The sequence below is a fragment of the Sceloporus occidentalis genome, unplaced genomic scaffold (assembly GCF_023333645.1).
Source record: "Sceloporus occidentalis isolate IW3139 unplaced genomic scaffold, rSceOcc1.0.p SCAF_2, whole genome shotgun sequence".
Classification (NCBI taxonomy): Eukaryota; Metazoa; Chordata; class Lepidosauria; order Squamata; family Phrynosomatidae; genus Sceloporus; species Sceloporus occidentalis.
Genome location: NW_028316982.1, coordinates 10,770,399 through 10,789,942, shown reverse-complemented (window position 1 = coordinate 10,789,942; position 19,544 = coordinate 10,770,399). Strand labels below are relative to the sequence as shown.

General features: G+C 41.5%; 1 protein-coding gene across 1 annotated transcript; it reads right to left on the bottom strand.

The window, feature by feature from the left end:
• Positions 1-286: 286 nt before the first annotated feature.
• On the bottom strand, positions 287-18,007 carry AHSG (alpha 2-HS glycoprotein). The gene is made up of 7 exons (XM_089508731.1): positions 17,761-18,007; positions 15,355-15,465; positions 12,585-12,669; positions 9,337-9,503; positions 4,763-4,873; positions 2,871-2,978; positions 287-1,273 (listed from the first exon to the last, which is right to left on the bottom strand). Exons 1-7 carry the CDS (start codon positions 17,974-17,976, stop codon positions 1,016-1,018), a joined length of 1,056 nt encoding a protein of 351 aa, XP_089364857.1. The 5' UTR covers positions 17,977-18,007; the 3' UTR covers positions 287-1,015.
• Positions 18,008-19,544: the final 1,537 nt, after the last annotated feature.

Sequence of the window (19,544 nt, the reverse complement as noted above, 5' to 3'; positions counted from 1 at the left end):
TATCATGTCACCTCTTAACCTTCTCTTCTCCAGGCTAAACATACCCAGCTCCCTAAGATGCTCTATATGGGGCATGGCTTCCATGTTCCTTCCATTTCTGCTCATTCTCTTGTGCTGTCTTTCTTTTTTCATTCACTCTGGAACTTGTAGGATTCTCTATCAGTGCCTCCATTCTGCTTCATCTGCCAATCTGTTGGATGCAATTTCTGCCCAGTTCCCTGGTTAGGGTTTATGATATCCTTCCACACATCCAGAGGTGAATGGGGAGGCAAAAAGGCAAGGAGGCTTTTGCATTTAATGTTTTATTTTAGAAGCACCATTGTTTGGTTTTCTTACACTCTGAATATAGATTTCTCAACTTTGCTTTTTTGGACAGTGGAAATAATAAAAAAATCCCATACAGACAAGAAACCTGGTAAAGGTTTTGTGGCCAGTTCTGTCCAGCACTGTGTACATTCTTCCTTCCAAACAATCCCCACCAACCACCACAACAGATTCTGGACCAAAGTTTCATATGTTTGTTACCTGAACTGTAAAGTATACAAATTATGATATTATATCATTTGTACACTTTCTTCTTTTTCTGCTACTGAAAGGAAGGGTTAGCAAACTATGCACCAGATAGAATTTCCATCCCTGGAATACCATAATTTTTGTTTATATCTCCTTCTTCAGCTCATATGATATCACTTATACTATTTCCATGCTTTTCACTTGGTGATCACAAGGACTAGAAACTTTAAAAATAAAATAAAAACAACAGCGCAGGCAGGAGATACTAAATCTGTGTGAAGCACCATAATATTCATAAGTAGAAAGGAAATGGGCATATCACGCATACAGCCCTTCAAAGAAGAGGGAGTAAATGTTTGCCAATTATAGCTGTGATCTATCAGGTAAAGTCTTTTTTGAGTTCAGACATAGAGGAACATAAAAGACATTTCATTAACTAGATGGTTCCATGACTTCTTTTGTATACCCCCATCTGTGGGCTATCTTACAGGCTCTTCCATGATTAAATTTTAAAATGGTGGTATTTTCCTGGACACTGTTGAAGAACGGGTAGTATTGGTGCCACTGGTACAGGATCCACTGCCCTTTTGACCACGGGACTTGCAACTTCAGCCACAGCAACTTCAGCAGAGTGGGACTCGTGTGATGCATGTGTGTCATTATGAGAATGTATGAGGTCAAGCACAGTGTGGCCAACTCCAGGGGAAGGAATTTTCTTCCCTAAATGATGCTCAGTCAGGTGGGTGTGGGAAAGTCCAGCCTGGAAAAGAAAACCATCATGACTAGTCCGCCTGCACCATTGACTTGGATCTTTTTCGCAATGTTCAATGAGAGCACTTGAATGACACTTTAACTGATATGGCTCCATCTTAAGGAATCATGGGACCTGTAGCTTGGTGGGGGACTTTCAATCTATTGCAGAAAACTACAAATTCCAGAATTCAATAGGATGGAGCCATAGCTGTTAAAAGTGGCATGAAACTATAGTATAGCGTAATGTGAGCGAGACCCCAGAATGCAATCTTAATTCAGATTTTTCTGCTTAGAGGACTGGGTTTGCATACAAACTTAAGAATTGCTTAAGATGGATTTTGGGGTGCACATCAAGGCTTTCACAACCTCCCCCATCCAAACAAATCCGAAGAGACAGTAGGGGCAGATGATGGGAGACAGTATCACAGCAAGGCTGCATCATGTCCCCATACAACATCCTTTTTGGTTTTTGTTTCTAAACATTTAGTGAGGCATAAATGTCCTGTGTAGCCAAGTGCTTATACCTGTTGCTTCAATTCAAAGACTGAAAAAAGTTACAGTCCAGCATGAGGAGACATAAATGTGAGATACAGCTATGACAGTTTCCCACCCAACTCCTCAAAACCACCTTTTCTAAGAGTGCCACCACACTGCAGAATTAATGCAGTCTGACACTACTTTAACTGTTGTGGCTCCATCCTAGGGACTCCTGGGGTTTGCAGTTTGTTGTGGCACCAGAACTCTCAGCAGAAGCAATGGCTACAGCCTTGCTCTCACAGGAAGGCATGCAAAGTTGTAACAATTGTGCTGGCACCAAGAACAGGCCAGTGGGGCTGATGTAGTGTTGGCCCTGTTGGCGCATGTGCACCATGATGTGGTGTTACATTGGATTCAACCACAGGCGTGTGGTCACCATCATGGTTGGTCTGGGGTCAAGTCCAGGGCAGAATGCTCCAGACTGGCCTTAGATTAAGCAGCCTGAGAGAAAATGGATTTATGTGAGGAAGGGAATTTTAGTAACCGGGTAGAGAATTCTGACCTCAGCAATGACCAAAAAAGTAAAGGTGAAGTCTGACTTATCATCAACTGGATCCCATTCTATAGCATCCACAATTTCCTTAGCACATGTATACTGGCAGGCAAATTCAGAGAGTTGTAATAATAATAATAAAAAATGTCCCCAAGCTCTGAACTAGGGGATACTGCTGTGGAAATATGGGTGGGAAAAGAAGTAAAAGAAATTAAGTTGGGTCCTAACAAGGTAGAATGATTAAATAATCACAAACTGCTGAAACCTGACAGCGATAGGAATTGGTGCAGAACTTGGAAGGAGAAATATATTTTGGAATACAATTCCAAGAATGCACTAGTAATGGTTGCATTTGGGGATTAGTAGTTCCTCCCCTACCCCAAGCTAGTGCAAGAGGACTGGAAATTTTGCCTCATGTATTAAACTGCCAACCATGTGGTGCCTGCAGTAGGGTTTTTTTGATCCACATATCATCAGACCTTCTCAATTTACAACAGGGCAGCAATTTCCTATGTTTTTTTTTAAAAAAAAAACAGGTGGAAGAATTCCTGAAAATAATGTTTAGAATTTGTACCTGATGGTCAAAGATGGTACAGTCCACAGCATCTCCAGGCGGAAATTTGGCATCAGCAGGACCAGCGACAGTCCTATCGAAAATGGTGGCTTTGCAGAACCCAAAGTGCTAGAGGAAGAAGTTATAGTATAATTAAGATGTTAGGATGAATATACAGTTTCTTAGCCATCCCACAGTGTTTAGGGAAATCTCACATTACCATCCACTCCATAGGGGAAAAAAAGAAAGAGAAAAAGAAAAACACAGCAAATAGGGAAATCATCTGGGCAAAATCTATATCTTCACATTGTGGGACTACAATGGCTTTTGCCAATAACAAATTATTATTATTATTACGCTTTATATAGTGCTGTAGATTTACACAGCGCTGTACATACAAACAATAAAATAGATAAAATAAACCTGCCCATGGCGTACAATCTAAGAAATAATAGCATAATACATATAAATAATTCACAGCAATACAGGAAAGGATACAATAAAGTAAAGCAGGCAACAAATTAAAAATGTCAAATAATGCAATGCTACACATTCTATAGATAACACATAGAATTAAAAGATATAGCCATGTTAGTCTGTAGAATCAGTATGTAGTGAGATCTTGTAGCACTTTTGAGACTAATTGAAAGAAAGAAGTTGTCAGCATGAGCTTTTGTAGACTTTAGTCTGCAAAAGCTCATAGTGCCAATTTCTTTCTTTCAGTCTCAAAGGTGCTACAAGGTCTCTCTACATATAGACAACACACTCATTATGGCCCAAATACTACATTGCTTCAGTGTAGGCAGGGTAACTGCCCACCAAAACAGTTACTGTACTGTATGTTACGCAACCCCTATACTGCATAGCAGCATATGTGGATCAATGCGCAGTGTGCATGGCTAACAATCCATTATTATGCAACTGTAAAGCACAATGTCCAAAGGCAGTGCATAGAAGCAGTGCACATTCACATATTACTCTCTGTACTTTAATGTGCTGCTTCATGCACAACAGTCCCACTCGCACAATTCAACGTATGCCATTATCAGCTTGATGAAACTGCTGTGCATTGTCCACCAAAAAAGTCACCTTGCGTGCTTACAGCAACCCAAGCCTGAGTACATCACTGTATGGATGTCAGGCTATATTTTAACTCTTTATGCTTTTTCATCATAAATTTATAACATGTGAGTGGACCATAGGGATTGTGGTTTATAAATCACTATAATCTACCACTGGTAGAAAAAAAATGAATTAGTGATATAATTAATAGTTTTATACCTTTGTGTAATTATGAAAAGTATATGGTGAAAATAAGACAGCAAGAAGAATGAAGATATTAATAACAGTTTGATGTGTTTTTGTTAAATTACTGGTCTAATTAAAATTAAATGGTTTGATATGAATTAGATTTAGATAAGTTCGTAAAAATATGTGATATACCATATATATGTGGAATATTATGTAAAATTTTTCTTATATTATTGTATGTAGGTTATAACATTAATAAAGATTTTTTAAAAAACTAAAACAAAACAAAACAAAGTACCAAAAAAAAAGCGACTACTGGCCATTTCAAGACTGACCATATCCCAATCTTGGTCTACCTTGGTGATTCATTGAAGAAAGCAACATGCTCTGTTCCTTGAGCTTCCAAGGAATGGGGAAGTTACTTTTTTGGACTACAGTTCCCAGTACTCTTAACCAACATGGCCACCAGCCATGCAAGATGGGGATTCTGCAAGCTGTAGTCCACAGTGATTTTTCTAAGCTCTGTCTAGCACCCCAGTACTCTAGTCCAGTAAAAGACTCAGGAAGCTTGCTTGTCAAAAAAAGAGAGAGCAAGTGTTTTTTGACCCCAGATGATTCTGCATTCAGTTTAATAGGAACAAAACTGTATCATTTGCACTTACCACATGTTTGCCTGTTCCCAGGTGACAGTCTTCTATGTGGTCCTTAGCTTCTTGGGCTGTGCAGTTAGTGGCAACAATTGCAAACTCCACATGAGAAGCAGGAGGCAAATGCTGGGGAGAAGAGAGCAGATCATATTTTAGCTGTCCCTGGATTAGGAGCCAGTCCAAAACTGAACAGAGAAACAGTCAAATGATGGAATAATATGAACAGCAGTGTGCAGAATGGAGTGGCCACACATAGCTTTGGCACTTTGGTTCGCTCTGCATCCCCAATCTGCTTATGAGGCAGCCTTATACTGAGTCAGAATGTGGGTCTGTCAAGTTTGTATTACTTGGGTTTCCACATCTCAGGGTCTGGTCCCACTTTGCCAGACCTCAGGCAAGGGGGAGGAATCTCAGAGCAAGATAACTGCGTTAAAAAGCATGTGTGAATGTATTTTTCTCATTTTGTCATACATGGTGTTTTTTATTTGAATGGCATACTCTGAGCAACTGTGATTGATGCTTCATGTATCATGCTGCTCTTTGTAACATCGGTCTCCTGTCAGGGACATAGCCAGGATTTTGGGAAGGGGGGGTCCAGACTAAGTGCCACCATTATAATGGGGCTTGGGTACAGCGGCGCAGCAGCACGCACCATTCATTTTATCTAATGGAAGGGGGGGGGTCCGGACCCCAAGGACCCCCCCCCCTTGGCTACGTCCCTGCTCCTGTGACATTACAAGTCCCCTGGCCTTAGTTTTTGGCTATGAAACCTCAGGGCCTGGGATAGTCCTGACCTGGCAACTGTAGGCATCACCTACTTTTTGGACTGAGATTTTTTGGGCAGAGATTTTTTTTTCCATTAGTCTCCCCAAAACCTATTTTAAGTAGAGACGAAGAGGACTGAAAATGAACTATTGGTGTTGTTGTTGTGTGCCTTCAAGTCATTTCCAACTTACGGTGACCCTAAGGTGAACTTATCACAGAGTTTTCTTGGCAAGATTTATTCAGAGGGGATTTCTTGAAATATCCTGGGTTCCCCTCACTCTGGCATTGTGTAGTAGTTTGGGCATCAGACGATGAGTGGAGAACAGGGTTCAAATCTCAGCTTGGCCATGAAACCCACTGGGTAACCTTGGGCAAGTCAGCCTCAGGGGAAGGCAATGGCAAACCTCTGGACAAATCCTGACAAGATTTGCCAACAAATCCTGCCAAGAACCATGATAGGTTCACCTTAGGATTGCTATAAGTTGAAAATGACTCGAAGGCACACAACAACAACAACAACAGTTGCCTTCACTCTGCCCTCCTTTTTGTTCCCCTTGCCTCCCACTATTCACATGTTACATGAAGGCTGCTTCCACACTGCAAGATTAATGCAGTTTGGCATCCCAGTAACTGCCATGGCTCCATTCCATGGAATCCTGATATTTGTAATTTGCTGAGGCATCAGAGCTCTCTGACAGCAAAGGCAAACTATCCCACAAAGCTACAAATCCCAGAATTCCATAGCATTGAACCATGGCAGCTAAAGCGGTGACAATCTGCATTCATTTTGCAGTGTAGGTGCAGCCCTAGCCTCAGGCAATATTTTAGAAACTGACTTTCTCCAATTTCCATTGAGGTCTTCTAAATTATTATTCAGTCAAAATATTAAAGGGATTTAGCAATATTGTTGTTGTTGTGTGCCTTCTAATCATTTCGGACTTATGGTGACCCTAAGATAAACTGAACACAGGATTTTTCTGGCAAGTTTCTTCAGGGGAGGTTCATCATCGCTTCTGATTTTCCACTATCTGACCATCACTTACTCTCCTTTACTCTTACCTATATCCCACCTCCCTGTCGTACTGTCCTCCGCCAGTTCCGCAATCTTCATTCTCTTCACCATCTCACTCAGTCTTTGGACTCATCCTTCGCTTCTCTCAATCTTGGGGACTCTCCTGACTCAGCTATGTCTTTATTGAATTCCACCCTTTCCTCAACTCTTGACAGCCTTGCCCCAGTATCTATGCGCGTGTCCTCCTCTTCCTCTACAACTAGGCCTCAGCCCTGGATCACTCCTATTGTTAGGTTTCTCTGGTCCTGCTCTCGAGCAGCCAAACGTCTCTGGAAAAAGTCCAGGGAGTGGGCCAACTTTATTCACTATAAATTTATTCTTTTATCTTTTTCACGCGCCTTGTCGATGGCAAAACAAGACTACTTTAAATCATTGATCTGTGCAACGAGAGGCGCCCGCAGCGTTTGTCTCCTGTTTCAACACGCTGTTAAAACCCTCTCCTCCCTCCGTCTCTCCATTATTTTCTCCTTCCGACTTCGCTAATTATTTCATTACAAAGATCACTACTATTCATTCTGAGTTAACTCTCCCTGATTTGGCTCCAACCGTTAATCTCCTTCCCCCTCCTATTAATAAACTCTCTGTGTTTCCTCCTGTTTCTTTGGAAGAACTCTCTTCGCTGCTGAACTCATCCAAACCTACCACCTGTTCTCTTGATCCAATTCCTTCTCGTCTTCTAATCTCTATAGCCCCTTCTTTGCTACCCTCCCTCCTCTATATCTTTAATCTCTCCTTCTCTTCGGGTTCCTTCCCCTTGGTCTTCAAACATGCCTTAGTTTCCCCTATTCTGAAAAAACCCTCTCTTGACCCGTCTTCCTTGGCTAGCTATTGTCCAATCTCTCTTCTTCCTTTTCTTTCTAAGGTGTTGGAACGAGTTGTCTATTCATGCTGTCTTGAGTTTCTTGAAACCAACTCCATTCTGGATCCCTGGTTTTCGCCCACGGCACTCCACAGAGACGGCCCTCACTAAGATCTTGAATGATCTTTTGCGGGCCAAGGCAAATGGCCTCTATTCTATCCTTGTCCTTCTCAATCTGTCTGCGGCCTTCGACACCGTGGACCACTGTCTCCTAATAGACATATTCCCTGATCTTGGTTTCTCGGGCCTTGTTCTCGACTGGTTCACATCTTACCTGTCAGAAAGATCTTTTACAGTGGTATTGGGTGGTCAGACCTCGTCCTCTGTCCCCTTATCTGTTGGAGTTCCTCAGGGCTCTGTTTTGGGTCCCTTTTTGTTCTCTTTATACACACTCTCCCTTGGCAAACTTATTAGTTCGTTTGGTTTCTCCTACCATTTATACACCAATGATACCCAGCTGTACCTTTCCACCCCTAATCTTTCACCAGAGCTAGAGCAGCAAGTGTCATCCTGTTTAACAGCTGTCTCCCACTGGATGCACCATCGGCGTCTGAAGCTCAATATGTCCAAGACCAAGCTTCTTGTTTTCCCACCTAAGCCCACCGTTCACTACTCCTTTTCTGTTTCTGTCAATAACATCTCTGTCCAGCCAGTCCAGGAAGCCCGCAGTCTTGGTTTCATTTTTTACTCCTCTTTGTCATTTATCCCCCAGATCCAGACTACAGCCAAGGTCTGTAGATTTTTTTCTCTATAATATTGCCAAAATCCATCCATATCTCTCAGCTTCTACCGCAAAAACACTGGTCCATGCCCTAGTGGTCTCACGACTAGACTACTGTAACCTCCTCCTGGCAGGGCTTCCTCTCTCTCATCTCCACCCATTAATTTCTGTTCAGCATTCAGCTGCACGCATTATTTCACTCGCTCACCGCTATGATCATGTCTCCCCTCTGTTGTCCTCCCTTCACTGGCTCCTTCTTCCTTTCCGCATCAGGTACAAACTTTTGCTACTCACCTTTAAAGCCCTGCATGGGCTGGCCCCTCTTTATTTAACTGATCTTCTCTCTCCCTACATCCCTACTCGCACTCTCCGCTCTGGTAGCCAAAGTCTCCTCTCTCAACCCAGGATCTCCTCTGCCCCATCCCGGATCTGTCCCTTCTCTCTTGCTGCCTCTCATTCCTGGAACCTTCTTCCTCTGCATGCACGGCTCATCACTTCCCTAACCGGCTTTAAGGCTGAGCTGAAAACCATATTGTTTAGGGAAGTTTTCTCAGGGAATTTGTGATTGTCATCTGGCTGTCTGATAATATTTGATGTGATGTGATTTGTTTTATATTTGATGTTTTTAATTTGTTTTTTCTTTTCTATATGGTAATTTTATCTATTCCTCTTTTTAATTGTTACTATCTTAGAATGTATGCCTTGGGCAGGCTTTTATATACTATTTAATTTTACCGACTTTGTACAGCACTGTGTATAATTACAGCGCTTTAGAAATAAAGTTTAATAAAAATAATAATAATAGAGTGAGTTCAGGAGCTTTTTGTGTTGACAGTGTTAGGTCCTATTACCTTACTCCTCAGAAACAGAAGAAATAGAAGTAGAGTTCTCTGCTATTTCTGGGCTAAGGCCATCTTTGCTGGTTCCAGGATAATACAGACACACAGCCTGTCTTAGAGAGGTACATTTCATTTCAGAAAATAGTGGGTTATTTTAAACTGACTTGGGAAGTAGGAATAAAAAGTCCTTGATGATGCTGTGAGTTCCCTGGGAATACTTCAGGATGAAGAAAATACCATGTAGATCTCTAAAATATAGTTGGTTGTACAGGAGCAAAACCTGGGACTGTCAGAGACCTTTTTTCTTGTCTAGAAAGGGTCTTTGATACTCACAGTGTGCTTCCCTCTTGAGATCTCAAGGAGCTTGTAGTAATGGTTTGTGTCATTTCTAGCATTGAACTCAGAGAGAGCAACATCGACTGCATTCACCACACCAATATCATTCAGCATCGATATAGGTGTACAGTCAGGGCAAATCTTTCTAAGATCTTCCGCTGAGTCTAAGAAAGAAAAAGAAAGAGAGAGAGAGAGAGAGAGAGAGACCAACCCGTATTTTATTCATTTTTTTAAAAAAGCTGGTAACATTTGCAGCCAGCATCTCCGGAGCATTTATGATAGCTGGTTAGTCTTTTCTCTGTATCCACAGATTCATGCATCCACAGCTTGGAAATATATATATATATATATATATATATATATATATATATATATATCACTTACAAAACGCAAACTTTGATTTTGCCATTTTATATATTGGATGCCATTTTCCTATGCCACTATATTTAATGGGACTTGAACATCCGCGGATTTTGGTATCCACAGGGGTGGTGGTGGTGGTGGTCCTGGAACCAAACCCCAGTGGATACCAAGGGCTCACTGTACTTTCAGTTATTGTCTGTGGTGGGGAAAACAAAGAGCAGAGTATTTTATTTATTACACTTTCATTCTAACCTTCCTCCAAGGAACTCAGAGTGCTATAGATAGTTATGAGGCAATGTTATCTTCATGATAACTCTGTGAGATAAACTGGAGTGATACCATTTGTAATTGCCATAGTTCTATCCAGTGTAATCTTGGGAATCCTAGCTTCATAAAGTATTTAGAATTCCTTGCCAGAGAGTCCTAGTGTCTCTCCAAGCTACAAATCCCAAGATTCCATGAGATGCAGTTTAAAAATATTATAAGTTTATAGTGTGCAAGAGATCAAAGATGGATGAAGTAACTCAAGGTTGACTAGTGGCTTCCCAATTTATGGAATGGCCTGCCGGACAAGATCCGTCAAATTACCAATCTAAAGAGCTTCAAAAAAGACATTAAGATGGATCTCTTTTTAGGCAGGCCCTCCCAGAATAAAACACTCGGCCACGAAAAAGACTTCCCCATTAGGCCTGCCATTAGCAACAGAACAATACACATGCAAATCACTCCTGCCTTTCCAGGTCACACAATATATATACCCAAGTCCTTTCCAGGCAAGCATTCTTTGAACATGCCAGACACAAATGCTGGTAAAATGTCAGGAAGAAACTCTCCTAGAACATGGCCACATAGCCCGAAAAACCAACAAAAAACTTCCCCATTTATTGAACTCTGCCCATGGTTATTGTTTGGATTTTAAAATGTTAGTTTTAGTCTTATACTGTTTAATCCTGTTTTAAGGGGGGTACTATGTATATATGGATATATTTTAGGCTGTTGTATGCCTCTTTGATTGCTTGGCAAAAAGCAGGATAAAAATAAAATTGTTGTTGTTGTTGTTGTTGCTATTATTATTATTATTATTATTATTATTATTATTATTATTATGGCTGTGTGAGGTATGAACTGCAGTCCTCTCCATCTAAGTCCAGCTTTCTCTTCACTACAACTTACTGAAGTTAATCAAAAATTGCAAAAGCCTAATTGCAAGTCATGCAATAGTGACTTGGTTTTTTGGAAAGGGTTTCTTAGGGTATTATATATACATGTTGTTGTGTGCCTTCAAGATGTCTCTGACTTATGGCAAATGTAAGATTGACCCTATCATGAGGTTTTCTTAGCAAAACCTGTTCAGAGGAGTTTGCCATTGGCTTCCACAAGGCTGAGAGAGTGTAACTTGTCCACGGTCACCTTGTGGGTTTCATGGCTGAGTTCGGAATCAAACTCTGGTCTCCAGAGTCGTAGTCCGGTGCTCAAACCATTATGCCATGGTGGCTTCTATATTATATATACATGCCTGACCTGTATATTTATAAACAAATAAACACAAATATTACAAAATTCAAACAGGACTTCAATGACCTTGTACGTGTGTTTATGACTTCAAGTTGCCTGTTGACATATGGCAACCCTAGGAATTTCATCAGGTTTACTTAGCCAAGGAATACACAGGTTTGCCAGTTCCTTCCTCTGAAATATAACCTATAGCAATATGAACAGCAAGTACATTTTATGCCACTTATCAGTGAATTAGCATTCCCAAAGTGGTTTACAATATGTAAGCCAAATGTCTCCAACAAGCTAGGTACTCATTTTACTGACCTAGTAAAGGATGGAAGGCTGAGTGGACTTTGGAGCCTTCCTCTAGAATTGAACTTACAACACTGTGGCTGCAGGACTGGCATTTAACCACTGAGCCACCAATTGCACCTGGTATTTGTTTGGTGGTCTTTCATCCATGTACTACCCAGGGCTTACTCTATTTAGCTTTTCAGATCAGACAGGATCTGTTTTACCCTATCCTGATCACCTACCTTGCAGCCGTTGTTAAAAAAACTCACACCACAATTGTAATGTGATTACACCGCTCATGGGCTGAACCAGCATGGTGTCATGGCTTCAGTGTTGGATTACCAGGTTTTGAATCCCTACCCAGCCATGGAAACAAAGCCCAGGTGATCTTGGGCAAATCATATTGTCTCAGCCTCAGGGGAAGGCAAGGGTACCACTCTGCACAAATCTTGCCACGAAAGCCCTGTGATGTTGTTGTGTGCCTTCAAGTTGTTTCTGACTTATGGTGATGTTAAAACAAGCATGGTGTAGTAGGTTGAGCATTGTACTAGGATGCGGGAGACTAGGGTTCAAATCCTGGCTCAGACATGTAAAATCAACTGGGTGACCTTGGGCAAGTCACACTCTCTCAGGCCCAGAGGAAGGCAATAGCATGCCCCCTCTGAAGAAACTTGCCAAGAAAATCCCACAATAGGTTCTCTTAGGGTTTCCAGAAGTCAGGAATTGAAAGTACATGACAACAACAAAGATGAATCTATTGTGGCGTTTCACCCTGTGGGTTTTTACATGGCTGAGCTGGGATTCCAAATCTGTTTTCCAGAGTTGTAGTCAAACACTCAAACTATTACACTGACACCATAATTCAAAAATGACATGAAGGGACCCAACAATAACAAAAACGCATTTAATGTAATGTATAATTGGGCATTCAGGTATGCTGGTTAGAGAGAATTTAAACAGGGAATGGGACTCTAAAGTAGGGGTAGGGAACTGTGGAAGGCTAGGGGACCTTGGAGGGCCACATTCATTCCTACCAAAAAAATTATAGTTTTTGCCCCAGCTATGAGCCCCAGAGCAATAATATTGGTTACCTGGAGATGAGTGACATTTGGTGGAGAGCACTTTAAAGTTCCCATCCAGACTGAGTAGTTTGACATCACAGTCTGCTTCAACAGCCTAGACGTTCAAAATATAGAAGTTATAGAGAAGAAAGTGGTGAAATAAGTAATTCTGCAGCATTTCGCTAATCATCCACAACTACTTTTGTGGGGACACATAGTTGCACACACACAGGGAAGCAGACAACCATACACAAGCTCACCCATAATGGTGAAATTGTCCCTGATGAGAAGCTTGGGTTGTTTTTGTAAACTGAAAGAACGTTGGGCTGCATCTACACTGCAGGATTAATGCAGTTTGATACCTCTTTAACTGCCGTTGCTCAATGCTATGGAATTATGGGATTTGTAGTTTTATGATGTTATTCCAAGATTTGGGTCACTGCACACCTCCTTTTTTCTGATATCAAATTGATATCAAAAGGAATGTTTTAGGCAAGTAGCTGAGAAGGCACTTCAAGTGTGGGAAATTAGCCATATCATATAAGGAATTCCATGGCCATATGAGGAGATCTGACTGGCTCAGCATGGGGCACTTAGTCAAGGATAGATCAATCAAGACTGGAATCTGCATAATCCCTTCACTGATAGGAGTGGTGGTGGGTGATAGACCTAGTGCTTATACATGAACAGCAAGTCCAATATTACCTCCCTCTGGGAGTGAGACTCCTTTGTCCAGGGACATTCACAGTGATTGTCCAGCCATTTACAGACTTCCAGTTCTGTTCTTCCCTCCTGGAAACTTCAACTTAATCCCAAAATCTGCCCCAGGATATGTTTTGCCCTATACATATACCTGCCAAGACACCTTCACTTTGGTCTCACTGGAGATTCAGACACACTCTGTCAATCTCTCACCACACACCTCAGCAACTGTTGGCCAACTCAGATCCACAGGCAGCATGCTGAGCCACTTTCCCATCACAGAACCTCCCCTTCAGTTGGAACCTCTGCTTCTGGAACCAGGATCACCCTCTGCAATCCTGAAAGTCACTATCTGCTACCACTTTTATATCATTTGTTCTTGTATTGTGTGAGAGTGAATGTCTTTGCATGAGTCGTGATTCCCTTTCATCTATGGATAAAACTACATTTGGACTTTGCACTCTGGAGTTCTGTTTCTTGAAACCACTATACATAGGCTCGATCCCTGCTTTTAGTTGTCCAAAGCTCTCTCAGCAGGTTTACTTGAACTAATAATTATCCTATTAAATATTGATTTTGGGTGCTCCCTTGGAGCCCTGGCATTTTGGGTAACACTGAGATATTAGCCTTCTCTATCATAACACCTTGATGTCACAAGAAATTACAAATCCTAGGATTCCATAGCATTGAGCCATGGCAGTCAAAGCAGAGTCAAATTGCATTATTTCTACAATGCCAATATAATCTAGGGTGAAAGTCTGAGTTCTCCCAAAATGATATGGCAAAATTGGATTGCTAACACCCCTCTGTGGTTGAGCCATCCTCAAGAACGATTAATCAGAAGTGTACTAAATGACTAAGCCCCCAGAAATATTAAGTTCTAATTGAGCCTTTCTTGGAATAACAAAGATGAACTGCAATCTGTCCTATGCACTCTTAGTTGAGAGTAAGCTACACCTTCTTTGGAGGTCTTTAAACAGAGGTTGAATGACTGTCTCTCAAGATACTTTGATGCCTCTGTCCTGCATAGCAGGGGTTAGACTAAATGACCCTTGTGGTCCCTTCCAACCTATGATACTACACTGAACACATGGAGGGCATTGCTCCGTACACACTGCACTTGTAAGGGTCTTCATTCAGTGATAATGGATGAGGAAAGTATGTGGCTCTCCTCCAGCAAGTACAGTTGGCCCCTCAGTATCCACACATTCAACTATCCATGCTCTGAAAATATTCACACACACACAAAAATTCCAAAAAGCAAAACTTGATTTTTGCCATATATATATATGGAACACCATTTTACTGCTGTCCAGCAATATCTGGAAAGCTGCATGATTCCCACCCCCAGGCTAAAACACCCATCAGGAATTATACATATGCGCATACCTATCTTAAAAAGAATGTGTGTGTTATTCACAGGAGAACATCAGTGATGGGGGGAAAGCCAATGTTGCTCCCACACTGCAGTATTAATGCAGTTTGACACCGCTTTAGTTGCTATGGCTCCATCCTATGGAATCCTGTGATTTGTAATTTGTTGAAGCACCAGATCTCTCTGACAGAAAAGGCTAAATATTCCACAAAGCTACAGTCCTAGTCTTGGGATGGGGGGGGGGGGGGGAGCTTTGCTGGACCCATAGCAGGAGGGTCACATGCTATCCGCTTTTGTTCAGGGATAGACTTACTTACAGCCCATTCACACTACATGATTACAGCACTATTATCTCACTTTAACTGCCATGGTTCCATCCTATCGAATCCTGGAGTTTCCAGAACCAGGGAGTAACATTCAGAATTCTCAGCCAGAGTAGTCTGGTCCCTCGTCAGACTAAAAGACCCAGCATTCCATAGGGCACAACCATAACAATTAAAGTGAAATAATAGCACTATAATTGGGTAATGTGGGTGGGCTAAATTAATTCTCAACACTCCTTCCAACCAGCAGAGATACAAAGTGAATGTACTGTAGATCTTGCAGAGATGGTCTAGCAAATCACAAGTAGCTGGATCTGAATCTCAGAATTCCTTGGCTTTAAGGCAGTGACCCACTCATTGTCCCATTAGCCCCAGTATGCCAAAGAGTGCAGATACTCACATGCTCCATCTTTGACCTTACTGTGCAATTGGCAGCAGGCAGTGGGTCCAACACATGGCATGTGGTCTCTAATAAGTCCATCTCAAGGATGTATATCTCTCCCATTGGCCGCTGGGAAGAAAAGGAGAGAGAAGATGATTAGAACTATTGTAGTTGTTGTTTTTTTGTCTCTCATGAATACAATTTGGTTATGGCTTAGGGAATGAATGTATGAATATACAACTTAAAGCCCATGTATTAAAATACAACATAAAACCATGCCCTGTGAGGAGAGACTTAGGGAGCTGGGTATGTTTAGCTTGGAGAAGAGAAGGTTAAGAGGTGATAGCCCTGTTTACATATTTGAAGGGATGTCATATGGAGGCTGGAGCAAGCTTGTTTTCTGCTGCTTCAGAGATCAAGACACAGAATAATTGGTGTAAACTACAGGAAAAGAGATTCCACCTCAACATTAGGAGGAATGTCTGACAGTAAGAGCTGTTAGACAGTGGAACACACTCCCTTGGAGGATGGTTGAGTCTCCTCCTTTGGAGGTCTTTAAACAGAGGCTGCATGGTCATCTGTCAGGAGTGCTTTGATTGTGTCTTCCTGCATGGCAGAATGGGGTTGGACTGGATGGCTCTTGTGATCTCTTCCAAGTCTGAGTATGATTTGAACATGGGTAAGACATCTATAGAGTTCTGGCCAAAGTATTTGAGGATAGTTTGGACTTCAGTGTGCAATCAAGACCCATTGATGGTACAAATGATCTACCCTTGGCCAAGATGAGTGTTGCTAGAACTGATTTGTTAATAAAACTTCAACACAGAACAACAAATTCTATATGTCTTGTCATCTATATTAACATACAATGGAATAGCTTTCTTATAGGAAGAGTGGCAACATCTATCTCACAGCGACATTTTTGTTACTAAAGGAGATTATCAGACTGAAACTGTATGACACTGATATTGGAACTAATCCCATCTAGCAATATGAGTAGTAGAGGCTACCCAAGTTATTTTGTCACTGGGGAAAAAAAGCACAAAACGGTGCCATCTCAATCCCACATACAGAAACTGACAGTATTGGCAGCTGAATCTCTTTTCACAACCGGTGATGGAGTATTGTCTAGCAAAGCTGAGGTCAGTGGACTAGTTTGGGGGCTGCAAACCTAGCCTCTCAAAGGGAAAGGAATGCCCAGGAGTTGAACAGAAATGGCCCAGAGATAATGGTGGCTGATGGCTATCATGTCAACTGAGGAGTGAATCCATTCTGGGTTTTAATCCAAACTGTAAAAGATCCATCCAGGATTCTAAATTCCAGCCCCCCCAAAAATTCAGTACCTTGGACAGCTTGTGTGAATAAAACCTGGATCAGATTTACTGCTCTATTGAGTTGTAAAGTATCAGCTGCCATTGAATGTGAGGACAGGCGGCTGGCACTGCCCTTGAACATTAGCTGCTTGAAATGGTTATTTCATTCTACCTAATCATAGGGTTGGCCCTCCATTTTGCAGTAAGTAAAGAAATGCATTTTCACTATCTAAAGCGATCCTAAGTCTAAAAATGACTGAATGTGACCACTGCTCTTTGCTATCTACTTAAACGTTTGGCCTTCCATATCCATGGATTCTGCACCCACAATTCAATCACCCATGGCTTGAAAATATGAAAAACTAATAATAATTCCAAAAAAGAAAACCTTGATTTTGCCATTTTATATTTGATGTTTTTGTTGCTGTTAGCTGCCCTTGACTCATGGCAAACCTGAGGATGAGACATTTCCAAGATCTCCAGTCCTCTGTCTCTCTTCTCAGGCCCTGTAGGCTCAGGCTCATGACCTCCCTAATTGAGTCTAGCCATCTAGCATGCTATCTTCCTCTCTTTCAGCTGCCTTCCACTTTGCCTAGCATCATTTTCTAATGAGTGTTTTTCCCCATGATGTGTCCAAAGTATGGTGATCTAAATTTAATCATCCTGGATTCCAGGGAGAGTTTGAGCTTGAGCTGCTCTAAGACCCATTTCCGTGTCTTTTGGGCTGTCCACAGTATCCTCAGCACTCTTCTCCAGCAGCACATCTCAAATGGGTTGATTTTCTTTCTACCTGATTTCTTTACTGTCCAGCTTTAAGGACACCATTTTACTATGCCATGATATTTAATGGGACTTTAGCATCCATAGATTTTGGTATCCATGGGAGATCCTGGGACCAAACCTCAGATGATATCATGGGCCAACTGTATAATAAAATAAGAGCTTGGACAAGTTGCCTGGCTGTTCTGGTGTGGGGATTCTGGGGGTTGTGGTCCAAAAAGAAAAAGAAAAAGAAAAGGAGAGAACTGGTCCAAACCTGACCAGTAAAGTGAGATTGAAAAGTCTGCTTGGTTCCCAGTTTACCCTGACATTTTATTTATGCCGCACTTACCCTTGGCAAAACCTTGACACTCTCAATTCTGTTAAGGACAGTCTTATATCCATGAAGAGTGTGGGTGTTGATGTGATGCACAGCAATGGCCGCTGCATGTTCCACTTCTGGATCATCGCAAGCAGGAAGCCGGGTGTTCAATGGAGGAAAAGGAGGGGAGGTTGTGATGGATCCTAGGATTTGGCCCAGAAGGACCAAAGCCACCAGGGATTTCATGGCTCACGTGTGCAGAAGATCTAGAAAAGAAATGTTCTTTTGGGAGGAGGGAAAGTTAGAAAGAGCCAGAGCAGGGCTCCCATTTATAGACAATTCCACCACAAACCCCACCATGTGCAAACACAAAAGTTTGCAATCTTTGTCCTGGGTCTGAAGAAGGATGGCAAACAAGAGAAAGAGAAAAGTAAATACGTGGACACACTGAGTCAAAGTTTTACTAGATAAGAGGGGGGAAACTGCCAAGTCTGCTAAAATAAAGATGACAAGAGCAAAAGACACAAAACCATACTTTAAAAGACAACAACCCACCAACCTTCTGTCCTGTTTCTACATGAAAATTACTACATGTCAGCTAATGGCTTCTATGTCAAGGATGGCATGAATCCACTCTGTGTTTCAGTTTGAACTTTAAAATAGTTATCCAAAGTGTTGAACCCATTTTTGGCAATATGTATCAGCACCTTGAAATGGTCCTTGAAAGTTCAGGCTAAACCACAGGTTGACAACTTCATTGGTAAGGAAACCAACAACCACCATAAAAAAAAATCCCTCAGATGTATATGGCTGAACCCCAAAAGGAATTGTGGAAAATTATTCCCTAGTCCTGTCCTTCAATGGTTATATTCAAAGTCGAGATCTTAATCCTCAACTATTTCATATTTACATGTAAGGTTGAACTATTACAGTAATTTCCTCACTGCTGTTGGAGAAAATGAATATACTGCCGCAATATTCTCTCTATATTTAAACATCCTAAAGTGTTACACAGGAATTATTCTGCAGGAAAAAGAATGTCCCTTGTGTAAAAACCCTTGTTTTTGGTGCAAAAAAAGAGGTTGCTAGGCATGAAACATTTTTCTATGCATGAACCCCATTTTCTGTACAAAAAACTCAGAGGGTTTTTTACATTAAGAAATATGTGGGATTTTTTTCTGCAATACTTTGGGACATTTGAATATTAAGAGAAAATTGCAAAAAATTCTCATTGGTCTATTACTCTTCCTGATGAGGTTTCCTGCTTGTTTTTCAACCTGGGAAAAATATTCTTTCATTCCATTATAGAAAGACATTTTGAGCTGTAAACTTGGAAGACTTCGATTCAAATTTTGCCCTTCTCTGTAGGCTTGGGCAAAAGCAAACTGGTGCAGCCTCCCCTAGCTTGTGCCTCATTAATAACTTTTGCCATCTTAGCCATACTTTGATGTTGCTTGGCCACATGTGTCCCAGGTTTCATCTGTGAAATGTTGGAGGGTATGCCAACACTGGTAGTGTGATGGCATCCTCCACTGCACTGGGGGCAGCAGGACATTTTGAAGACCACAGGAAAAGCCTGGCTGGCATGTGCAACTCCAGAGGAGGGTGACCAAAAGGGTAAAAGTTCTGGGAACTAAGGCCCATGGGGAATATTTTAAGGAGCTGTAGATGTTTAGCTTGCAGAAGAGAAGACTTCCGGAATGACAGCCATTTTTAAATATCTGAAGGGACCTCATGTAGAAGAGGGAGTGAACTTGTTTTCTGTTACTCCAGAGACTAGGACACAAATCAATGGATTCAAATGACAAGAAAAG